The 26,460-nt window shown below is 41.4% G+C and overlaps 1 protein-coding gene across 1 annotated transcript in view; it reads left to right on the plus strand.

Annotated features, from left to right (window-relative positions):
• The first annotated feature begins 1,007 nt into the window (after positions 1-1,007).
• Positions 1,008-26,460, plus strand: part of hip1 (huntingtin interacting protein 1) — a 333,480-nt gene continuing 308,027 nt past the window's right edge. Inside the window, exon 1 of the mRNA XM_048557274.2 lies at positions 1,008-1,172. Coding sequence (XP_048413231.1) covers positions 1,068-1,172 — 105 coding nt within the window. The 5' untranslated portion in view covers positions 1,008-1,067. The remainder of the gene's footprint in view (positions 1,173-26,460) is intronic.

Genomic DNA, 26,460 nt, shown 5'->3' on the forward strand with positions numbered 1-26,460 from the left:
GATAGTTTTATGTTGACCATCTTGATTTGCCAGGTTTTATTACACGGATTTAAATTCAATCAGTTGTCATGGTGGGATTTGCACCCTGAGCACTGGCCTCGGCTTCTGGATTACTTATCCAATGTCATTGTCAACGTGCCATCATCTTCCCCAAGCTTTATACACAGTGTTGCTTCATACAGACAACAAAAGCTCAGTTCCCTCCCACACTTCCCATATTCCTCTGCAGCCACAGCTGAATTGCTTCCATTGGACTTGCTAAAAGCCCTACTCCTTTTCCTAATCCAGCCCTGATGAGTCCCAGACATCCAGGGTTCTCTGAACTTATTGTGCCTACATTTTCCTCTAAAGTATGTAAACATCATCTTTTCAAATAACTAAAGGCAGATTGATGTAGCAGTGTGTTGCCTTCAGAGGAAGAACAGCCCATTTTAAAAGCACCGAGCCAGGACAATGTTAGTACCGCTTGGCGAGGCAGCTTTTAATGGCTGTGTTGGTACGAACTGGATTTGTGCTCCTGAGATGCTGCTTGGCCTGCTGTGTTCATCCAGCCTCACATTTTATTATCTAGGAGTTTATTGGTACCAGGTTGATGCTCTCAGAAAGCTTGTTGCCTACCTCACTTTGCACGATGATGGGGAGAGTAAATTCTGTCCTTGTTTTATATGATTTCAAAGGGAGCTGCGTTATCCAGCAGAATGAAAAAAAACTTTTTAAAGTCACATCTTTTCCACCCCCGCGGTCTCCAGAGCGTAGTAGAGGCAACTTTCACCCAATGCTGTGAGGATGGAGGTGGGATTGACCAATGATTTTTGGGAGCCTTTCACTTTGATCCAATGAACGACGAGGGTGACCTGTGAGTTAATTGACTGACGTCTGCATAGACCTACAGACTCTGGGAAGCTTGTCGCGTGTTGTCCAATGGGATGGGGGTGTGAGGTGCCTGTAGCCAATGGGGAGGGGAGAGTGGGCGGGGTCTGGGTGCCGGTTTGGTTGAGGGACTGAGGGTGGGAGAGTTCGGAGCGGGAACAACAATAACAGTGATCATCACCGCAACCGCGGTCGTTATGGAGAAGATGGCCAGTTCGGTTAAACAAGTACCAGCTCAGCTGCTGAGGGGCCGCCCGGGCAATAGCTTGGAGGCGGAGAGAGAGAACTTCGAGCGAGGCCAGGTGAGGGGGTTGGGGACGGGGGTCGAGGTTCTTGTCTTGGCTCGGCTCCCGGGCCCGTTGGGCCCGAAGATGCCCTGGCTGCCCTGGTGTGTGGGTGGTATAGGGTGGATCCTCGCCTCTGCCTCTAAATTTTGTACTTTTAACCCTCCTTTCAGAGTCCTGCTTTAAACCCAAATCCTGCCTGGCTGCGGCGTTTACATTGTTCTACCAGAATTAATTGCACTTGCTGTTGATTTTTTGAAGTTCCGCAATGTTTCGAGAGCTGATAAAAAGTTTTACGTGATCAGTCTGTCCTTAAAGTTTAGGATTATGTGAAAGTAATCTACACTTGTTGACTGGAGACTTTTGGGCTGATTGTTTGCCACAATGTTTTCAGCAAAGCAGTTTTTCAGACATAACTGTTGTGATCTCATACAGGTTGTCATTGTAGAGGTTCGGATGGAATGGTGGCGTTACTCTTTTGCAACCCTTTCTGAATTGTTTTACTTTACAATCCCAGGTGATATTTTTTGGGCGACAGTGGTCCAAGTCACTACTATGTTTTATATGAGCAGAGTAATAGACTGGGGACAATCATAGCTGGATCACCGTGTTGTTTTGTATCAGCAGATGTACATTTTCAGTAGGAATCACCCGGCTAGCTAGTTTGCACCAGAATCTAAAACATAGTTGAAGGCTTTTTCTTGTATAGAGTGAGAGGTTGGTAATAGAGCACTGCTTTTTTGTAGCTGCTATGGAGAAATTAATCATGTTTAAAATGTGTTAGAGTAGGGGTAATATGTGGGCACCTCCTTTCTGTACTGGTTGAGTGTCCCTTGCTCGAAGTTTGCATGGTTTAATTGTTGTTAGCCACTCCCATCCTACTGCAGTATGTTTTGCACTTGACATTTGCTCCTGAGATCCTTATCACTACTGAAGTCAGTTTTCAGCTAACTGGATTCACTCTAAATGATACCGTGAAAGTGGTGAGTGTATTGGATACAGCAAAGATAGTTAGCCACAACAAACAACATTCTAGCTCAAATGCCATGTTGCAGAACTCGCTGTGCTCACTGATCCAGAACAATTACAGTTGTGGCATTTACCTGCAAAATGGAAAGTCAAAAAATCACTTTTGTAAAGTTCTGAAGAGAAGACATTTTGAACTTGATTCATTAATTCTACTGTTTACTGAGATGATGGATCTGCTGAGTTTCTCCAGCACTTTCTCTTATTGCAGATCATGAAAAGCTGTACTATTTTGTTTGGGCTTAAAATTGCCCTTGTGTGGCTTGTCAGCAAAAATGCAGTTTGAATTGAATTTGGGCCCTCAAACACCTCAATCATCGAAGGTTTTGGAGGAATGATGTGTTTACTCACTCGGTCACTGCTTACTTTGGGTTTTGCCAGGACTTGTATGTAGCCTTGGTATAAGCATGGACAAAAGAGCTGAATTCCAGACATGACAGCAACCGTCCTCAATATTTAGGCAGCATTTTACTGAGTGCTGAATCATGATTCTGAGTAAAGTTCAAGTTGTTGGAATTTGGGGCGGGACGGAGCTCTCCCTTGTTTTGAGTTGTGCCAAGTACTAAGGCAGATGGCCGTAAATGTTGAAGGCTCAGGAAGGGCCCATCTCAGCCCCAGGAAGTTTATGGAGAGTTCTGGAAGTTTGCTTTGTCCAAACATCTGCTGTTTCAATCTTCCTCCCTTCATCATGAGATCAAAAATAGGGATGTGTATCTACAATAATTCACAACTCCCCAGCCACTGAAGCGCACTCTAGTTTAGGGTGATGGTTGGTAAGTAATATGTGTTAAACAAGGATTATCTCCAATAAATAACAGTTTAACGACTTTCCTTTTGATGTTCAGTCACACTTCCATTATTGAATTCCCTGGCACCAATGTTCTAAAGATCAGCATTCACCAGAAATTTAATCGGAGTAGCTGTCTAGTAGCTATGTGAGAAGGTCAGAGGGCAATTTTACTTTAGCAGTTGGCAGCCCTGCTTATTAATCATCTGCAGATTTAAGTCAGGATTGTGATGAAATGCGTTCTGCTTGCTGAGATGAATGCAGTTCCAAAACAATGTTACTACTAAGCTGTGCATGCGGTTCCTCAGTTCTCACACAATTGGCAATTGGCATGCCGTTCGTGGCAGTAAATTCTGATTCTGGAAGCTGCTGCCATTGCAGCTGGTAAGAAAATTTGTAATGTTGCTCCAAACACTCGAGCTCAGTACCATCTAGGACAAAGCACCTCTTTCGTTTGGCACCTGACCTTTTTAATCTTTTAATTAGTTATTCTGTCTACGCAGGATTGAAAGGCACATATAATATCTACATTATTCATTGCATATTCACCAAAGCTTCAGTACCTTCCAACCTGTGATCTATAGCTGTAACAGAAACAATGGTAGCACGTGCTTGGGATCACTGCCTCCTGATTGCCAACATCCTAACTTGGAAATATATCGCTTCTTTCATCATCGTTCAATAAAATCTTGGAGTTTTCTCCCTTAATGACGCTGCACCATGAGTGTACCTATACTACATTGTTTCAAGTAGGAGTATCCCCATCATCTTCTCAAGCACAATTAGAAATGGCTGTGCAGCATGTGAACAAAGTTAACAAGAAAATGGTGGCTACCTATCTGAGGTTGTGGAGGACTACTGCTACTTCTACTCCTGCAAGTGCATCTGTTCAAAGCATTGTTGTCAGGAGAATGTGTCTGTGAACAAGGGACTACAACCTCGTTGCATCTATTGGTATGAAGAGAAATCCGGAAAATGGCATTGAGATGGACGATCAAATGTGATTGTATTGAAACAAGACTGCACTAGCTGGAATAGTTCAGAGGTCTGACCGCATCTGTGAGAAGAAATCAGAGTTAACGTGACCCTTCCTCAGAACTGAACATGATTGTGTGTGTTGAATTCTTCATCCTTTTGCATTCACTTAGAGTCCTCAATTCTTACCTGCACCCCACCCCTAGCCAGGAAAAGTAACCATCCAGAACCTTCCCTCTTTGTGTAAAAATACGTCTGTTTGAAAGAGATCACTTCACATTCATAACTCCCAGAGAAAATATTTTCATATTTAATATAAACCTTCATGAGGTAAGTTTGCAGTTTTCTGCTGCATTCTTCCAAGCCCATAGTTCTTCCATAGGCAGGCAACTTTCTTTGAAATACTAAGTGGCATAATAAAGTATTGTCATGTGCAGCAGATGATTAATGTTGTTACGGGTTGTGTGGTGCAGTCTGATTTCACAGCTTTTTAACTTGGTTTTTAAGATATTATCTTTGGCTCCAAACATACATGCTTTATTAATGTGCTGCCTTTGTATAAAAATGTCAGCTGTAGGTGATGAAACATGTCTGTGAGGTTGTAGTATGGTATAAGACATTTTGGAAAAAGGTACTACATTGTCTGCCCTTACAGTGTTGTGGAACGTGAAGGTGGAGAGAGTACGTTGGCTACATGACTGACCAACAGCTGAAGCCAGTGTTTAAACAGTCCAGACTGCTGCGTGGCACAAAGGAGACTGATATTCGTATCACTTACCTTCATAGTGATTTGTTGCACAGAGTAAGGTGATACTTTAAAGTGAAAATCTATTTCAGCAGCAGTTTTTGTTCTAAGACGGAAGTAAATAAAACTAGAAAATGCTTGTTCTGATGGTGCTGTCATTTAGTTGTTCATTATGCTGATGGCTCATTGGTTCCAGTCCAGAAATTTGTGAACTACAGTTAAATGTCTGTTACAGAGCGCTGTTAATTATGATTATAGCTTGGGGTCATGTGAGACTATCCTCTTTATCTGAAGCTACTCGAATTGCTGTTCTGTCTTTGCTCAAATCGCAGTGCAGCAAATGTTGAATGTTGCTGAAACGGGAATAGAACAAGACAGATTATATCCCTTTAAGAAGCCTGTAATGTTAAATCTGTATTTATTACCAGACGTATATTTACTCTTTTGGGTGCAGATGGTTCAAAAGTCAAATGCGTGGTTTCTGCACATCTAATTGCTCACTTTGCTCAGTATGGATCACGTGTTGTACTTGTTCATCTTTTGCTTCCTTACTTTCTCTCTGCTTTTGTTCTGTATTGTCTTGTCCAACTTCTTGGACTCTGGTGAGTGTTAATCACTGCAGGAAACTTGCTTGTAATGAGTGGCTTGAGTTTAAAATTAGTGACAACTGTTAGTAATGTTAGGCTTTATCTGGAAGCTATCCATTGCATTTACTTCTGAAAAGAAGTACGTCACTGTGAGACATTGATCTATGGCTCAACTTCTGAATTTTTGCCAAGGGTGCTGGATTATATAGTCAAGGGGGTGGTGGTGCTTGAAGTAACAAATGCAGGTTCCTACATGCACTTTTGGGCACTGTTTCTAGAACACAGTGTCCTTTGTAGAGACAGTTTGTGGTGCATCAGTTACTTGTTTATAGACTGAACAACTGCTTTTGGGTTATGTTGTTGTTTTATTGTTTGTTCTCTCATACTACAGGACCATGTTAAGGAACCATTGCTAGAAATATTTGTACTGGATGCATTTCATCTATGGGAGCAAATTGTGATAAAGGCCAATCAGCTTTTCCTGCTCCTCTGATGCTGCTTGGCCTGCTGTGTTCATCCAGTTCCACACCTTGTTATCTCTGGATTCTCCAGCATCTGAGTTCCTACTATCTCTGATAGCCTTTCGTACTTTATGCTGTAATTTGCTTGCCCCGGTGTCCACTTTTTAAAAATTATTCTAGACTTTTTACATCTAATACTGAGTGTCAGTCAGCACATTGTATGTTTGAAAATTTGCTGCCATCTGTGTTAATTTTGTCTTTTATTTGCTTTGAGTCTTTCTCCTTACCCCATTGTTCCAATTTAGTTCAAAACAACATGGTGGATTTACCTGGTGAATGCAAGATCCTCTTGATCGCTTTTTGAGGCTGAGAAGCCCGAATTTCTTGAGCCTTGTAATGTTGATATCTGGAATAAATCTTGACTCCTTTGTGAACCACTTTTCTAATGCCCTCAATTTTAATGTAGTCAAGATGTCATCTGCTCACGTGATGCTGAGCACATGTACTCCAGTGTTCTGGGTACTCATCATCATTCTGTTTGCTGCATGGGAAGACTTGTTTGTCTTGAGCGTAGTAGAGCCTTTACATTTCTTTCAACTTTTACATTCAGCTGTTCTGTCATGATTTGTAGATTCTGTACGTTTCGTGTATTTTCATTTGTGTGCTTGTTGCTTACAAAGTCAAGGTTGAATTTTCTCTAATTAGAGTGGGTAAATTTAGTCCAGCATTCAGGGTTTGAACTAAGTACAGACTTAACCTCTGAGACAACTGGATGCTATAAATAACACAAATCTCTGATTCCACCTTAAGACAATAAGATTCAGGCGCAGAATTTGACCATTCGATCCATGGTGTCTGTTCTGCTGTACAACCATGGCTGATGTATTTCTGAATCCCATTCTTGTGCCTTGTCCCCACAACCACTGATCCCTTTAGGAATCATGGAAAAGTAGTCTTGATGTTCACTTATTTTTGCCTTCTTATTCACCCCTGAAATTTTCCTAAATCTGTTCCTATGTGAGAAATTCCTTTTGAACGTTTTTTTTTGAATTTGGTATAAATTTTGACCAAGCATCCTGCTGTCTCTTCTGTTATCTGTGTTGTATTATGTATATTTAGTACATTTTTTTTTTATTGTATCATAATATCACTTTACATAATGATTTCGAAAATAGTGACTGTTACGTAGACAAATCACAACATCCTACACGTTTAGCTCAAATCAAAAGCCACTCTGATTTTGGGTCTGCTTGTTTAATGAAGGCTCCCCAAAACTCATTAAACTCTTTTTGTATCCTGCAATATGATCTTTAATGCCTGTTCTATTACATTGACAGATGAAGCCTTACTTTTGCATTGCAGATAAGGAGTTTTGCTGCACAGAAGTGTCTTAATTTTGAGCTCAAATTCTGTGTTAGAATTGAGCTTGAACCCATAACCATTTGACCCAGAAGATCAAAAGCAGATTGAGCTAAGCTCAAACGACACATGGTTAACTATAGTTTGCTTTCAACAGAAAGAGGAACGGTTACTGTGGGAAGGGATGCATCATCTTCAGGCTTGAATTAATGATGAATGTGATAATCAAGTGAATATTGAAACTGAACTTGAATCTAAACTAGTAATTGGTGTAGTTTGAACTAAAATATTGAAGTTGACACTAGAAGTAAATTGTGCTTTGTCTTGGTAACGATGGGCAATTCAGTAACCTGGGGATAGAGTTCATAGCCAGCTTGACTGATCACTTGATTAAAGAAAAGGACTAATATTGCAGAATGATCATTCACCGTAACCCAATCAACGATTTGTTGGAAAGGTTTAATCGTTCATTGCAGTGTAAATAATTATGTGTAGTTCATAAGTCACTTTGTTTCCATTGATTTTCATAAAACTGCGGATGGTGCATTAAATATTTACACCATTACCCTGGAAATGCTGGTCTCATTTTCCATGAGTGATGGGAAGCAGTGTTAACAGCAAAGGCCTGAAAGCAAGATGCTCCCATCGTTTTGCTTTCCTCAGCATGTTGAATCTTTGCTGGGTGTAACTCTAAAAATACTGGCCACCTGTTGTGTCTTGTTCGATAGGCTTTTTTTTGAGCATTGACAGGTTATTTGACCTCTAAGCCAATTCTATCCTGCATCCACTTTCGGGTGCTGTTTTAAAGGGTGTACTTTGCCATTTTCTCCATTCGTGGCTCATGCTCAAGTCTATTTGAAACATCTGGGCTACTTATTTTGCTGATTGCAGATCTCCACCCTGATCAAGGATTGAAATCTGGAAGTTTTTTTGGCTCAGATATTGGACAAGCTTACTAAGGTACAGTAGGAGCTCTAATGTCGTACCACACCAGCAAATGATGGCACACCATTAAATAAAGATGGTAAACATCATTCTTCTCTGCAACCTAGGTTTTTGTGGTTCTCGAAAAACTGTTTTCATGGAGCAGGAGGTGGTGGCCTAGCCATTGTTCCTCCGTCAAGCTCCACCGACAAACATCTAATAACTAGCTGTATCTCTCCTTTCTGTAAAAGATTGGAAGGAAATACTTGCAGGCCATACAGTGTGACTCCTTGTCCACAGTCTGCAGTTGGTTTTGAACTACTCTCGTGAGTATCTGGGGCTAAGGTTGCCTCCAGTTCATTTGTGTAGTTACAAATGGCTTGCTGCTGGTTTGAGTGTAGTGAAAGTCATGAATTATGTGTAAACATTTGCTGTATCTTCATGAATGGATGGAATACCTTTTGTGTGTGTTTAATTTGAGTATCCCTGCAGTGTTCGGCTTTAGACTTGTTCAACATTTTCTGTCTGTAAGTTTTAGAAGTCAAGATGTGTTTAAAATCCAAAAGATAATTTTTTTTTGTCATTCTTGGCCCTCATATTATGTGCAAACATAGGCATTAGGAACAGGAGTATCATCATCTCTGAAATTTTGGTGTGTATTTGGATATCTGAAATACCCGTACAGAGTTCTAATTTCTTTGTTACCTTGCCCACATGGATTTCTGGTATGGCTACAAGCCAGTTCCATTCTCTGCACAGCCTCACAGTCTAAAAACAATTATAAATATTTTCATTTATTATGCTGGAGGAAATAGTAAATGTAATGGGTGTAGTCAGAGTTTGCTTTCAATTTCTCTTTTCATCTGTGCTGACACACTGATTATTGGCTCAAATATGGAGGAGGCAGCACTGTAGCCTGATTATGTCCTCACCTTGCATGTACATGTGGACCTGCCCAGCAGAAGTGTAGACAGTGATTAGGAGAGGAAACCTTGGCTGACTCCTTTCCTCGACCCAATATTTCAACCTGTTTTGGTGCCCATGGCTGGATCAGCTCAATTCTACTCAGCTGTGGTTTCAAATCTAAGATTGATCTTTATTGTTTAGCATGTGGTGTCCTAATCCACTGAACCTTTGCTTAAGTTCTTTCCAGAGTCTTCCCTTCCTTTGGGCATCGTTCTTTCATGAAACAATAACTAACACAAGTTTTTAATTGGGGTCCACATTTCAATTTGTTGTGTACACAGCCACTGGCAATTGCAGTGTCTGCAAAAGCTGTTGTAAAATAATAGAATCAAGTACACATGTGGAAGAATGAAAGAATGTCATTAACAGAGCATTCTATCGCAGCCTTAGGTCCCAAAGCTCTGTGCCATGATAAGTTTCTTTGGAAGAGCAGATCTGTTTCATATGAATAAATTCTGGAGAAAGTTTGTACATGCTGAGGCCCACAAATGATAAATAATCACTGAACAAATCAGTCTTCTTCTGGTGTTGGTTTGAATAATCTGTTAACTTGGGCATAAAGATAACTTGATGTACTTGCATTTAGTGCCTTAGGATCTTGTATAACTGCATGAATGTGGGGCAGCAGATATCCTCCCTAACATCTCTATTTCAGAAGAGGACTTTGAACAAAGCCGCTGTCCATTAGGATCCTACAGTATTGTCTGTCCCATTTTCAAGTTTGTTGCTGAAATGGTATCAGTTGGAGTCCAAATTCAGTTTCAGACAACATGTCCAATCTAGAGTTTGAGGAAGGTGGCCAGTAGGTTCACTTGGCTGATATTTCAGAGATATTTTTGAGTTCAGATACCCTTTAAATTGACAGAGGGCTCTCAAGTAGGTTGTGTGTTTGATGGATGGTTTCATTTGAGCAGAGATGTTCTTTAATTTCTTTGCCATGTCAAGGAATTATGTCTCAGTGGGAGCATTTTGTCACCTTTAAAAGCAAAGTACTTGGGTGAATCCCATGTGGAATTGCCACAGCTGCCTTTGTTGTGAGTTATGTGTTGCTGTTTTGTGATGATGGAGTGTCCCTGAACACAACTGTCAATTGTATGGGAGTGAAAAGAATAGTTTCTGCTGCCACATAGCTGATGCGCACATCCTTTATAACGTACAGTGAGGGAGCTTCTCAGCACAATGATAGTGTTCATACCTCTGAGTGAGGAGGCCCAGGCTCAAGTCCTACTTGCTCCTTTGGTGTACATAACATGTCTGAGCAGGTTGATTTCTTTTTTTAAAATGTGTAAAAGACAGTGTTTTTACAGCCACAGGAGGCAAGCCAGTTGACTTTCACACACTACATTTCAAGTAATGATTCGTTTAAATCATGTAACTAACCCTGGGGGATAAATTTTATGAGGTACACTATAATTCTAGGTGTCTTTCTAAGTTTGTGTTTTTATCCAGATTTGTTGTAGTCTGCTGTGAGGTGGAAGAAACCAGATGTAGCGATCATAATGGAGGTGTTCATGTCCAATGAATTGACTTCTGAAGTAGGCACCCACTTGCTCTAAAGATGTGTGTTTTTTAAAGTAAGCGAATATCTGATTCTAGACGGGACGACAGAGGAACTTGTTCAGAGACTCTGCAGTGTAATTTCTGAAGTTAACTGGTTGTTAGAATTCCTGCACATGCGCCTCAAGAAGTCAGGGTTTGGAATGCGGCAGATTAGTGGGGCCTGCAGTGACATGATCACATCAGTGTTTAGATGAACAGCACAAGTCGATTAAGTTAGCTGAGAATTGACTTGGAAAATTAAAAATGATGATGGTTAGGTTTCTGCAGGATCAGAATTGATGGTGCAAAGAATTCTGCTTGTATTACAGATTTCAGTGATTTAAAAATCTGCTTTGGTCACACAAGCACAGGCATATGTTTACTGGCCGCATCCCATCCCATGATTGGCTGGCTATTTTGTTGCTGAACCTGCTGTTACTGTGCTTGTACTTTGAATAAAGAAAACCTGTTTCTTTGACAACCCCCCCCCCCCCGCCCCCCCCACTTCAAGTTTCTATTTAAACCAGGACACAATTGGCAATTTCTCCCTTCTTCCTGACCTTCCTCAGTTGAACACCAATGCTGAATCACTTGGAGTGGGTTTGTGTGACTGCATTGAAGATGCGTGGACACTTGTTTTATGTATAGGTAAAGGACTCAAAATGGCAACCAGGCACCTGATGAATAGTCATTTAGTGATAATTTGGGGGTTTGCATGTCTAATGCAATGATTGAGGCCCCATTGTATTTGAGAGACATCTTAAGCAGACAGCATCCTAAGTACAGTGCATGGAAGTTGCTACCTGCCTGTCACCCGTGGGTGAGGTTGATAATACTGGTAAGGAGGCACCTGTCGACTGTTGACTAGTGAATTGGCAAATTAATAATGAATTCTTTTCTTCTATTAAAGCCAGTTTAATTATTAGGAAGAGAGCACTATGCATGTCATTGTTTTTAGGTGTCATCAAAATGCTGAATGAAAAATAGCAAAATCATTCAGCCTTTTAGGAGCAACCTCTTCTGATTATTGTTTGTTTCAGTTGATAAAAATGCTGGCGGTCAAAGAGTCACAGAGATGTACAGCACGGAAACAGGCGCCACAGTTCAACTCGTCCATCCCAACCGGATATCCTAAATTAATCTAGTCCTGCTTGCCAGTATTTGACTCATATATCCCTCTAAATCCCTCCTATTCATATGTCTATCCAGATGCATTGTAATTGTACCAGCCTCCCCCACTTCCTCTGGCAGCTCATTTCATATACGCAACACCCTGTGTGTGAAAGCGTTGTCCATCAGGTCCCTTTTTAAATCTTTCCCCTCTCACCTTAAACCTGTGCCCTTTAGTTTTGGACTGTCCTACCTTAGGAAAAGACCTTGGCAATTAACATTAATCATGCCTCTCATGATTTTATGAACTTCTGTAAGGCCACTCCTCAGCCTCTTATGCTCTAGGGAAAATAGCCACGGCCTATTCAGCCTCTCCCTATAGCTTAAACCCTCCAACTCGAGCAACATCCTTGTAAATCTTTTCTGAACCTTTTCAAGTTTCACAACATCTTTCCTTTAGCAGGGAAACCAGAATTAAACACAGTATTCAGAAAGTGGCCAAACCAACGTCGTTTACAGCTGTAACATGATGTCTCAACACCTACACTCAATGCACTGACCAATAAAGGCAAGCATATCCAACGCTGCCTTCACTATCCTAAATATCTGGGACTCCACTTCCAAGGATCGTTGCACCTGCATTCCAAGGTCTCTTTGTTCAGTAGCACTCCCCAGGAACTTACCATGAAGTGTTTAAGTCCTGCTCTGATTTACCTTTCCAAAATGCAGCACCTCACATTTATCTAAATTTAAACTCCATTTGATCAAGGTTCCATTGTACTCTGGGGTAACCTTTTTCGCTGTCCATGACATCACCAATTTTGGTGTCACCAGAAAACTGACTTACCGTACCCGCTATGTTCTTATCCAAATCACAGATATAAATGATGAAAAGCAGTGGACCCAGCACTGATCCTTGCAGCACACTGCTGGCCACAAGCCTCTAGTCTGAAAAACAACCCTTCACCATCATCCTGTCTTACTTTTTGAGCCAGTTCTGTATCTAAATGGCTAGTTCTCCCTGTATTCCATGTGACCTAACCTTGCTATCCAGTCAACCATGCGGAACTTGGTATTGCCTTTAGTAAGGCGATTGTCAAATGTCCACTGCTATGTCTTCATCAGTCTTCTTCAAAAAACTCAGTCAAGTTTCCAAATTTATGAATTTCTGTCCCTCAGAAACAGCTCTAGCGAATTAACTACCACTGACGTCAGGCTCACCATTACATAGTTCCCTGGCTTTTCCTTACCACCTTTCTAAAATAATGGCACCATGATGGTCAGCCTCCAATTTTCCAGCATCTCACCTGTGGCTATCAATTTTATACAAATATCTCAGCAGGAGGACTAGAAATTTCTTACCTAGCTTCCTGCAGTGTTCAAGGGCATAGCTGATCAGGTCCCTCAGACGTTTCCATGTTGTATGCATTTTATGACATCCATCAATTTAGGGAAAGAAGCACTTTGGTTTGCCTGAAACTTGTTGGTCTTTCTGTGCAAAGCGTTGACCTTGACCAATTTGTTGCAGACTGGCACATTTCAGGGTCTATGTGTTGAGGTATGCACTAAAGGTTGGGACAGGTGCTGCCAGGGCACAGTGAGAACAGACTACTATTTAAGGGCTTTCTGCCAAGTAGAATGGGGTCTGTTCAGTTATCAGACCCTCTTAGTACCTCAAATATATGTAAATATAGTTCTGTATAAGTAAGAAATGCCTTGGGGTTTTTTAAATAACTGGGAATGCCAAATTTGAGTGTTTGTTATTTGTGTGCAAAGACTGTATAAGAATGCTTCAGTAATGATGTATACTAAGATTTTTGAATAAAGTATGTTTTTACAAAAATAAAGAGTTAAGCTCCCAGAAGCAAAGGATTACTGGCTGAGTTGTGTTCAGCTTTGTGGGATTTTACAGAGGGGACGGAGAGGGAAGAAATTAGAAATTACTGAGTGCGGATTACAAAAGTCCTGTCTGAGGTTGTCACCAATCGGATGAGGTCTACTCTGGGAGCAGTGATTCACCCTGACCAAACCTGTGCTGTACTGGTAGGAAAATTATTTCAGAGCCTTGTGCTTCTCAGGCATACGATCACTATGAGCAGTGGAAGTGGCCACCTGCCTCATCAACCTGGATCAGGAGAAGGGCTTTGGCACACTTACATGTGGGTCATGCTGCCCTAAATGGGCTTTGGGAGAGAATCAGCAATTGGATCCAACTCCAATAAACCAACGACAGCCTCAACACTTCTTTGAGCTGCAAGAAATCTGCCCTTGACACTGCCCTCAACAAACACTCTCAGTACAAGGGCAGATTAGGGTTGAATAGTACGGAATAAAGCTTCCTCAACTCCTTGAACTAACAGTAAATGGAAGTAAAGATCTCTCGACTCCTTTGAATTGAAAGTGGTATTCCATCAACATCCATCTTGTTAAACACTTCTGGGTCAGGGACAGCACGGGTGAATATAGAAGAAAAAGTCCCCCTACTGTTTAAACTCTAAGTAAAATTACTTAGATGCAGTCCCCATTAAATACTCCTGTGACAGGGACAACAAGGGGTTAAAGGACAGAGTAAGAGTTCTAGCAGATATATGAACTCAAAATAAACTGAACATAAAGTCACCTCAAGTCAAAGACTCCCAGAGCAGGTATAGCTCTAGATTAAAATGCAGAATAAATCTCCCTTGACTCTTTCAGGTAGTCCAAAGGGGCTCCCACAGGAGCATCATAACAAAATCAGACACAAACTAAAAAAGTGAATGGAAACGTACAGAACTAAACAGAAACTTAATAAATAAAAATAATGTCATCCAGGCTGATGACACCCTCCATCTCCTGTGGTGTCCACCAGTTTCAGTGCCTCGACTGTGCCGATGAGCACCGCGTGCTTCCTGTCTAGGGCCACCTGACTGTAGATATAACTGAAAGAGGGGCAGGCAGTCAGAAGAAACAAACCCCTCCACAGCCTGCTGACTGGACTTGTTGATTGCTCCTGGACCTGGCTAAGATGGCTGACCCACAAGAAGGCCCACAGATAAGTCTGTCCCTCCCCGCATGGGTGTCAGCAGATCAGGAGCGTGGGACTGAAAGCTAAGAAGCATCACCCTTGAATTTTTCAGGTAGTCCAAGGGGGCTTCCACAGGGGCATCGTAACAAAATCAGACACAAACTTAAAAAGTGAATGGAAACGTACAGAACGAAACAGAAGCTTAATAAATAAAAATAATGTCATCCAGGCAAAACAATTAACGAGGGGCAGCATTAATCTCAATTAATAGGCAGGCGTCAGAATGATCAGATCTAGAGTCAGGCAGGGCTGCCCCCCCTCTCCTGCTGATATGTGTTTTGCATTAAAACTTTTGCCGAGTCCATCAGGAAGGACGTGAGCCTCAGAGGGTAGCTGCTCCATGCTGCGGAGGCCAACAGGTCAAAGCCTCCCTGTACATGGATGATGTCACCACTTACTGCTTGGATCTGCTGTTAGTGTGCGGACTTGACCGTCTGCAACCCTTTTGAACTGATCTTGGGAGCAAAGGTAAATCGAAGCTTTGTTCTTTGGGAACTGGGCTGACTGATCCTTAACCATCAGATCCAGTTATCTGAAGGTGCTGGGAACATGGTTTGGAAGAGCCAGGGCATGTCCCAGAACTTGGGAAGAGTGTATTGCCAGATTGAGGCAGAAACTGGGCCATGGGAGTGCTGCTCCCACTCTATTGTGTGTTTAAAAAAAAAACACCTATCACCAGGTGTGAGATACTCTTGGTGTTCCTGCAAGTAGTGCAGGTCTGGCCTTTTTCCCTGAATCAGCACCATTGTATTCACCCAAGCCATTTTCCACTTCATCTACTGCACAGATCTCTAGTGGGATGTGGTGGGGAAAGACACATCCAATGATGCACTCATCCTGGTGGTCACTTATGTGTGTGCCTGCAACAAGTTATATGTAGGCCCTCAGTACACAAGCACTAAATTTTACAATATGGAGGTTCTACATATCCCTGGTGTAACGATGAATGGGCCTGAAGTAGTTGGGGTATTTCATATCACCAGTCCACTGTGGAAAAGTTTGCCAAGGAAAACACCTTTTTGACCACAGGCCTACCAAGAGTGGTCAGCACCTGATGCCCTCTAGCCCTGCCAGAAAAGGAAATAGTTGATCCTGTTGATTGCTTCTCTGAAAAGACTGTCAGTCATTTGGCAGAATGCCTCATAACCAGAACTTTCCAACAAGCACCAAGACATCTCTTGGCTCACTACGTTGGAGATTGTTCATGTATGCCCGGACTCTCTGTGCCACCACATTGCTGCCCTTGCAGAGGCTGGAAGGGGAGGTGATGGCCACCCATCCCCTCGTGGAATGTGCCTTTGCAAAGGAAATCGGTGAGAGATGCAGTGGTTTTTGTCATGGTTTGTCCCAAGCACCTCTGTGACATGGTCCCTGTGCTGTACTGGGATGCCCAGAGAGACAAACAGCAACTGTGCTGGAGAACCATCATCCTGGTGAAACACGCTGTTTGGTCTACCTGAAATTTGTTGGACTTTGGTGTAAAGAATTGCCCTTGGCAGAGTGTTGCTGACCGACACGTTCCAAGGTCCAGGATTTTGAGGGATGCACGAAAGCTTAGGGGAACTGCTGCCAAGGCACAGTGGAGAAAGACCATCTGAGACTTTTCTGCTACATTATAACCTGGATGTGTTCATTTCTGAGACCTGCTGTTGCCTCAAACATATGTAAATGGTTTTCCTGCACGCGTTAAAAATGCCTTTGTTTTTTGCAACTGCATTGTAGCTCTGTGGGATGTCAAATTACAATATGTTGTTTGTGTTCCTTTTCTTTCTGCATCCTTTCTATGGAATGGATTGAGAACCCTTTGTCAATACTTACAGTTACATTTTCTTAAATGAATAAAATCTATATTTGCAATTAAAAAAAAAATGTATAAGAACTGTTTTTGTCACAGCTTTCTGTGCAGAAATATTGAAACCATTGTTCCGTACAAGACAGTAAAATGAACAAGTTCAAACCTGGATCTTCAAGGATTGTGTGGCATATTTTTCAGATGAGTTCTGGGACCAGTCACTATGTTCTCAATTGAAACTCACACATATATTGTTCTTATGCTTGGGATTTTTGAGAATTGCTAAAACCTGTAATTATGCAACAGAGACTAACTGATGGTTAATAACTGAATACTTGATTTTGTTGAACATTGCTGTCACACTGTAAAAACAGAACAAAGTGTGAAGCTGGATGAATACAGCAGGCCAAGCAGCATCTCTGGAGCACAAAAGCTGACGTTTCGGGCCTAGACCCTTCAGAAATTTGTGTGATCACCTAACAAGGTGAACCTATTACAGAAACCCACCAGGTGGCAGTAAAGTTGCATTCCTTTAATCTGTGATAATGGGAACTGCAGATGCTGGAGAATTCCAAGATAATAAAATGTGAGGCTGGATGAACACAGCAGGCCAAGCAGCATCTCAGGGGCACAAAAGCTGACGTTTCGGGTCTAGGCCCGAAACGTCAGCTTTTGTGCTCCTGAGATGCTGCTTGGCCTGCTGTGTTCATCCAGCCTCACATTTTATTATCTTTCCTTTAATCTGTGTTTGAGAAGGATTGAATGTGTGTGTGTGTGTGTGTCCAGGCCAGAATCTCTTCAGCAAAGGGGCTAATTCCTGGCTTGGTTAGGGAAAATCAGTGTGGCTGAAATGTCTGTTTTCAAGTTTTTTTTTCCACACTGTTTGACTATGATCCAAATTATCTCACTCAGCTGCCACCCTACCTTGCAGCTGTTTCCCAGCTACTATAGCTGCACCCAAACACTATCTCATAAGGTTAAACACTACTCTGTCCAACTGAAAACTTGGAGGCCAAGAAAAATCCTCTGGAATCAAGGAAGGTAATAGGTCCCAGAGCGAAGGGTGATTGTGCTCAATTAAAAGTGAATTTTAATCTTTGGACTCTTCGGGGATATTGTGCATTGGAATTGCTTTGTGTTTCTGTGATTTTCCTGAATGTGCTTAGACTCTGTCCTGGTGTGGAGTCCACAGCCTGAGTGTCATAACCATGTAAAATATCTGTTTGATGCAGGCCAATATGGGTTTAACAATGACTGTGCATTCCACCCAAAGTAAGAGAAATTGGATGGATGGTGTGGCCAGATCGTGGAGTCATAGTTTCATAGCATGGAAACAGACTCTTCCGCACTATGCCAAACATAATCCCAAATTAATTTAGCCCCACCTGCTCCTGGCCTGTATCCCTCCAAAAGTTTTCTTTTCGAGTACTTATCCAAATGTCGTTTAAATATAATTGTACCTGTATCCACCACTTCCTAAGGAAGTTTATTCCACTTGCCAACCACCCTCTGTGTGAAAAATTTGCCCCTTACTTTTTAAAATCTTTATCCTCTCACCTTAATGTGCCCCCAAGTCTTGAAATCCCCCATCCTAGGGAAAAGACAACTCTAACTATATCCTTCATTATTTTAAAAACTTCTGCAAGATTGACTCTCGACCTCCTACACTCCCGTGGATAAATGTCCACCCTATGCAGTAGATAATAAGGTGTAGAGCTGGATGAACACAGCAGGCCAAGCAGCATCAGAGGAGCAGGAAAGCTGACATTTCGGGTCTGGACCCTTCTTCAGAAAAGGATTTTATCTCAGATCTCAGATTCTGCAGCACCGGCAGTTCTCACTATCTCCCAGCCTATGCAGTGTTTCTTTATAACTCAAACCTTCCATACTTGGTAACATCCTGGTAAATCTCTTCTGAACCCTCTCCAGCTTAATAATATCCTTCCTATAACTGGGCAACCATATGTTTTAAAACAATTGCAGGAAAATCATATTTATCGAACAAGTCTTCTCATTCAATATATTTAACAGTGACAGGATGCATCAAAACATGGAATTTCTAAATAGGACAAAAAAAGGTCCAGCGATTTTCTTTTTTTTTCCCCCCATCTTTTACCTTCCTGGTTCATAGCATGGGTTGAAAATATCCTTGTATTTCTATATCACCTTTTTTTTATATAAGCACAGAACATCCATATTACAGGCATTTAAGTACTTCTAAAGTGTACTCACCATTGTAAAAGAGGAGTCAAGGCAGCTAATTTGTATGTAGAGAGCATATAAGGGACATTATGACAATTACCAGATAAGCTTTTGTTTTATGATGTTCTTTGAGAAATAAAATGTAACTGAGGCTGTTTGTCAGTAAATGACCATGTGATCTGACTTTTTAACAAAAACCCACCTGAGGGGCAGGCATGGCCTCCGTTTAACATCTCCAAAAGACAGCATTTACAGCTCTCTCAATATGGAATGTCAGCTTTGATTTTTATGCTGAGGTCCTCGAGTGGGGAAGGTGATGGAGTATTGTTAAAGTGACTGACCCTTTAATTCAGAAGTCTTGACTAATGCTCTGGGGGCATTGTTCAAATTCCATTTTGGTAGCTGTTAAAATTTAAATTCGGCTCATAAATTTGGAAAACAAATTTATTTCTGGCAATGGTGTTGTAAAACACATCTGGTTCACATATGACCTTTTGGGGATGGAGATCGACCATCCTGGCCTAGTCTGGCCTATGTGTGACTTCAACAATGTGGTTACTCTTAACTGACCTCCTAAGATACTCTGTTTAAAGTCAATTAATGATAAGCAACAAATGCTGGCCTAACCGGTGATGCCCACATTCTATCAAAGCGTTAAAAGAAACCCAGAACCATCTACTTTGAGGCAAGAGTGCTGTATACTTAACCACAACAATGCTGGTCTTGTTGATAAATTGTAGCAATCAATCTCCAACATCTATCTATAACAGATGCAGACATGTGCAAAAAAACCCCCAGTGTTGGAGATTGTTGGGCACCGTGAGTCTCGAGTTACTGTTCCCTCAAAGTATACTTCACTTACCATCTGTTAAATCTCAAACTACCTATACACTGTATCCCGAAATGCAATTTTCTGTTAGAAGCTGCATTAAGATGTGTTGAAAAGGTTTCACACACATTCTGAAATGTTTGTCCATTTGGAAACTCTCTCTTTTTTTTGTATTCCCCTCCCTGTTAATGTTTATAGCTCTGTATCCTGTTTCAACTGCTGTGTTCTCCACATGCAGCCACATTGTTGCTGATGATGGTCATTGTGGCTCTGGTCTTCACCTGATGCCTATATCTGTGCTTTGCCATCCAGTAACCCTGTTGTCATCTGAAATCACAATCTTGATACTTAAGCTGCACAGCGGTGCACCAGCAAATACCTTTAATTGGGATGTCTTTGCATAAGAATGTAAAATTGGAATAGGAGTAGGCTGTAAGGGCTGATCCACTGCTGCTTTCCTCACCATTCCCCATATTCCTTGATTCCTTGAGGCACCAAATTCTATCAATTTTTAGCCTTGAAGATAATCAGTAATAGTGCATGTACAGCCCTCTAGGGTGGACACTTGCACAGATGCATGACTCTTTGAGTGAACCGAATTCTCCTCGCCATCTTAAATGATTCAGCCCTAATTTCAAGACACTAATCCTATGTACTAGAAACAATCTCCGTATCTACGTTTCCGATCCTGTTCAGAATCCTGTACATTTCAATTTAATCACCTCATTCTTTTACATGCTGGAGAATATAGAGCCAATTTATTCACCACCTTGTCATTGGACAACCCTGCCATCCCACGAACCTTCACTGTACTGTCCCCAATGCAAGAAAATTCATAAATAGAAACTGAGACTGAAACATACTTGAGCTCCTTGATGAAGCTCTGCAAATGTTTTCATAAATTAATTAGCAAGAGGTGATTTTTTTTTTTACTCAGGGAGCAATAATTGACTACTGGCTTTCAATTGGGTTGGAAAGAGGTTTGGTTGATATGGCGAAGCCATTCAACACTGGGATGAGCAACTTTTCTTCAGAAAGCCAGTTTACAGCCTGCCCAAAGGAACTCAAAAGTACTATTTGTTGGTGCTGCCATGTGTAGTGTTGACTATTTCTTCAATTATAATTCTAATCTTTGCTGTTATGTCTGCAGATTGCATTCCATGGAATGAAGTGAGTTTTGTATTGAGGCTGTGGTCTGTCTTGATGAATTCAGTATGAAACAATGCACTCCTTAAACTGGCCACTGACTGGCATTCAGCCTTGGAGTGGCTTTCAGTCTTTGGATGTGTCACAGCAAATTGTTTATTGCAGTCAGTATTTGTCCAATTGCAGGTTTCTATAAATAGCATGATTATATTTACAACAGAATGACCTTTTGATCAAAATTATAAACCAAGATGTTTTCATCCTATCACGTGGTCTGCAGTGGTTAAAGAAGGCAGCTCACTGCTGCCTTCTCAAGGGCAGCTGGGGATGAGCAATAAATGCTAGCCAGCCAGTGACATCCATGTCCCACAAATGGTTCAGTTTAAAAAAAATCATAATTTAGTTGAGGACAACTATTATTTTAAACCAAGAACAGTTTTTAACTCGTGCTTTTGTAGGCCCTGAGACAAAATGTTGAAAGAGTCTAGTTTTGACACCAAATGTTTTTTGCAACTACATAGCATACTGGTTAAAGGCCTGCTTTTAGGCTCTGTTAGCAAGTACATTGCTCTGCACCATTTCAGTAATCGACTAATTCTTTTAGTCATGTCAAAGAGAGCAGTAGAAAAATGGGGAATGGGCAACTGGAGCGGGTGCTGTGCCATGCTGAATGCCAATGACCATGTTCCGTGGACAGTGACTGCTGATTGACAATGCTTGGTTGCAAATGTTGGTGGAAGAGAATTTGATTTTTTTTGTGAAACCTCATATAGGCTTGATAAAATTGTTTAGGCTGTCACAGATATTTGTGGCTGAGGTATTGGGTAGGCATGTGAGTAAAACTGTTAGCATTTTATGCGGACTTGGAGAGAAGAGATGATGCAAGACCAGTTTTGCAGTGATTAGTTGCTTGAAGTTATATCAAAACCAACATCAATCAAAATTGGAGGGAGGGTTAAAAAGCGAGTTTGTTTTGATTGTATCATTGCACAGCAATGCTGAAATCAGCGATGGCAGCTATTTTGGCACAGTTGTCAAATTGTTGTAGCTTAGAGATCAGATGAATTGGGGTTTTCATGAAATGCCCACAGTTTTATTGTGATTTTTCAAAAACTGATATTGGTGGATCCCTGCTGACAAAGACAGTTGGTAATACTGTCTCTTCTCTTTTGATCTTGATCATTGGTTTTGGTGTGAGGCAGAAGGAAAGTTTTTAATATTGTTGAAACATCAAAGCTTTAAGCTTCTGCCTTTTTCCTCTTTCGAGTGTGAGATGCAGTGATTTATGTGTGATGGAACATGTTTCAATGCTTTAGTGATAATGGGAACTGCAGATGCTGGAGAATCCGCGATAATAAAATGTGAGGCTGGATGAACACAGCAGGCCCAGCAGCATCTCAGGAGCACAAAAGCTGACGTTTCGGGGTCGATAGAGAGCTTTGTTTTGTTGAGTTACTTTTAATCCTCCTCCCATGTCCTAGAGTCACGGAGGGAATAGTTGCACTTGCCCAACTGCCTGCTTTTTGTCAGCATCTCGACACAGTGATTGCCAGCAGGCTATTTGACTGTACGAAGTCTCAGTGAAGCCCGATTCCGTCGTCATGTGATACCAAATTTCTGACTGGAATGACTGTACAGAAATCAGCAGTGTGGACTGTAGGTGACCCTTCCCTCTGTAATTCTGTGTGCCAAAACCATTTATGAAGTGAACTAGGAAAGAGAAAATAAATTGCCCTTTTGAATGGCTTGACCGTAGTAACTGGCAAAAACAACACTGGCATGATGACACTGAAAACTTTATAGCTATTTCCTGTCCACGAAAAATGGAACAAAATTGTATCTGACCAATTTATAGCCCCATTGATCTATTCTTAATCATCAGCAAAATTATGGAAGGTGTTGTCAACTGTGCAATCAGGTAGCAGTTAGCGATCAGTAATCTACTGATGTTTAGTTTGGAATGTGTCGGGGCAGGGCTGTTGTGTCACAGTGGCAGTGTCCCCACCTCTGGCCTAGAGACTTGGGTTCATGTCACACTTGTGACAGATGTGTGTCATAACATGTCTGAACACGTTAATTAGACATGTAGAGTCATAGAGATCCACAGAACAGAAAAAGGGTCTTCAGCCCATCATGTCTGCACTAGTGGAAAAACAACCACATAACTATTCCAATCCCATTTTCCAGCACTTGGGCCCAATCTTTGTGTGCCTTGGCATCGCAAGTGCGTACCTAAATGCTGCTTAAATATTATGAGGGTTTCTGCCTGTACCACCCTTTAAAGGCAGTGAGTTACAGATTCCCATCGCCCTCTGGATGAAAACATCTTTCTTTTCATTCCCTGTACACCTCCTGCCACTTAACTTAAATCTATGTCAACTGAATATTATTCCTTTCATCAAGTGAAAAAGTTTCCTCTTATTTACCCTATCTGTGCCCCACAGAATTTTATATATCTTCATCATGTTTCCTCTCAATCTCCTGTCTTCTAAGGAAAACTATGCCGCCTATTTAATCTTTCTTCATAATTGAAATTCCCTGACACTGGCACTGTCCTGGTAAGTCTCTTTTTCTCATTAGTCCCGTAATGTGGATTCCAGAACTGCACAAGACTGTATTAGCTGAACCAACATTTTAATCAGTTCCAGCATAACCTCCCACCTTTTAAACTTTTTGCCTCAACTAATGGAGGCAAATATACTGTATCCTTCTGAACAACTTTTTATACCTGACCTGATACGTTAAGAGACTGGTATACATGCATGCCGAGGTCCCTCTGATCATTGGTGCCTCCCAGGGTCTGACAGTTAATCATGTCTTGTTTCTCCTGCCCAAATGCATCACCTCACATTTATCTGGATGGATTCCATTTGCCACGGATCAGCCCATTTTTATTCTCTTGTGGTTTAAATCTATACTGTTGAATCTTTAGCACCTTGCCATTTTTATTTTCATCGTCTGTGAACTTACTGATCAGCCCTTCTCCATTCAAGACAAAATCAGTTATCTAAACCACAAGGGCCCCAACACTGATGGGTTCAGCTACACGGTTCTTTGAAAATGGCATCACAGGTATACAGGGTGGTTGAGAAGGCATTTAGCAAATTTACCTTCATTGCTCAGACTATTTGAGTATAGGAGTTGGAACATCATGTTACAGTCGTACAAGACATTGGTGAAGCATCTTCTGGAGTACAGTGTACAGTCTGGTCATCCTGCTAAAGGAAAGATATTATTAAATTTGAAAGGGTTCAGAAATGGTTTACAAAGATGTTGCTGGGACTGGAGGGTTTGAGGTGTAAGGAGAGGCTGGATAGGTTCGGCTTTTTTCACAGAGGTGTAGGAGGTTGAGGAGCGACCTTGTAGCCGTTTATAAAATCATGAGGAGCATTGATAAAATGAATAGCAAGGGTCTTTTCTCCAGGGTAGAGGAGGAGTTCAAAACCAGCGGGCATAATTTTAAGGTGACAGGAGAAAGATTTAAAAGGAAACAGACGGGCTACCTTATCATACAGAGGGTGGTTCATGTGGAATGATCTGCTAGAGGAAGTGGTGGATGCAGGTACAGTTACAACATTTAAAAGACATTTGAATAAGTATATGAATAGGAAATGTTTGGAAGGGTATGGGGCCAACACAGGAAAGTGGGACTACTTCATTTTGGGAAACTTGGTCAGCATGGATGTGTTGGACCAAAGGGTCTGTTTTCCGTGCTGCGTGACTCGATGACCGTGCTAGAAACATGCTTTCAGTCACGAAAACACCCCTGAGCCATCACCTTCTGTTTCTTGCAGGAGGTAACTTGGCTCTTGACTTCCCAAAGCATGTCCGTCATGTACAAGGCATCAATCAGGACTGGAATACTGTCCACTTGCCTGGATGAGTGCAGCTGTACTGAGGGTCCTGACCCAAAATGTTGACTTTCCTGCTGCTCTGATGCTACCTGACTTGCTGTATTTCTCCAGCTCCACACTGTATATTGCCCCTGACTTCAGCACCTGCAGTTCTTGCTATCTCCAAGGACAAAGCTGTCTGTATGAATGGTACATATGCAGAACCGTTCACTTGTGCTGTTAAAAGTAGCAGTGTTGTGTACCTTCTACAAGACACAATGCAGAAATTCACCAAGACTCTGAATAGCACCTTCCAAATCCACAACTGTTGCCACGTAGAAGGACAAGGATAGCATTGTAGATTAAACTGCACAAAATGGAACTGCATTTGATTCAAGAAGTAGCTGTGTACCACTGCCTTCACAAGGGCAATTAGGAATGGGGAATAAATGCAAGGCCAACCAGTAATGCCCAAAGCCCTGAATAATTTATGAATAAAAAAAATGTCCCAGCCAGAGATTAATGCATGTAAGGCAATTCAAATTGGATCTTCTCTGTTGTGGTGTGCATGACTGAAGACATCCACAGGCTTAAATAAACCTGCATTTGGCATGGAAATTTCTGCTTTAAGTTATTCAAGTTTGAAATTATTTTCTACAGTTTACCAGCAGACTTTGTTTCAATGTTGTGCCATTCAAGTTTGGGAAACTCCGTTTAGTTGGTGGCTGGTGACAGGTTGGAAACTACAGTCACAGTAAGCTCATAAGTAGGAGGACTAGTAAGCCATTTGACTTTTTGCCGCACTTTTTTTAAGTAAAATCGTGGCCAATCTTCTGCATCAAGTCCGTCTTCCTGCACTGTCCTCAGATACCTTTTTTAGTTAGTACCCAAAAACCTATTGACCGCTCTTCCAAACATACTCAATGACAGGGCATCTATGGCTGGCTGGTCAAGAAAATTCACAACTATTTGCATGAAGAAATTTCTCCTAATTTCAATCCTAAATAGTCAGCCCTTTTATTATCAGTACCACTGAAGGTGGTGGTGGGCAGAGGTCATGTTTGCATTCCTGTTTGTTAACACGGCAGCCTGTTTTTCTGTGGACTACATAACTCAAACAACTGTGCAGATTTTGATGAAAACTTGTACACAGGGTATAATCCAAGGAAAAACTGATTAGATTTTAAATTAGATTAACTTCTTTTTTTAAAAAAAATGTTGTGGATTTTCTCAGCTGCTGTGGTGAAATTTATAACGGCTGCCAGATTATGAATGTAGTTTCCAGAGCAGGTTGGTCAGTGTGGATTCACCTGAAGCCTCCCCAGAAAGGTGAATGTTCTTGCAAAAAGGAATTTTTCAGCTTTGTAGTTAGAGCTTCAGGGAAAACTGTTTAACTGTAAGAGTGCAGTTGGTATTTAATCAATGAAGTGCCTGTTTCCCTTGTTCGGAGGTTGTGACACTGTGTTCTAAATTCCTCAGGTGAGGAAACATTTCCTCAGCAATCTACCCTTAGGAATTTTTAGTTGCAATTAGATTACCTGTCACGCTTTTGAATTCAAGGGAAAATAGACCGAATGTCCTCAATTTCTACTAGTAGGCTAATCTCCTGATTCAGGAGCCAGCCTAGTGAACTTTCATTGTACTTCTTCGAGGACAAGTCAGTCCTTGGGTAAGGAAATCAAGATTCTGCATAGTGCATCACATGTAACCTCACTAATATCCTGTACAATTGTAGTAAGATGACTTTTACATGTACATTAATACCTTTGTAACAAAAGCTGCATATCATTTGCCTTCCTAACTGCTTTCTTAATTTTCTATACTCAGTTATTAATTTTGATTTATGCATGCAAACATTTCTTCATGTCTGGCCATTCAAAATCATTTTGCTGATTTTACTACCAAAATGGATAGCTTCACACTTTGCATTATATTCCATCTGCCATGTTCTTGCCCTCTCA

The sequence above is a fragment of the Stegostoma tigrinum genome, chromosome 27 (assembly GCF_030684315.1).
Source record: "Stegostoma tigrinum isolate sSteTig4 chromosome 27, sSteTig4.hap1, whole genome shotgun sequence".
NCBI lineage: Eukaryota > Metazoa > Chordata > Chondrichthyes > Orectolobiformes > Stegostomatidae > Stegostoma > Stegostoma tigrinum.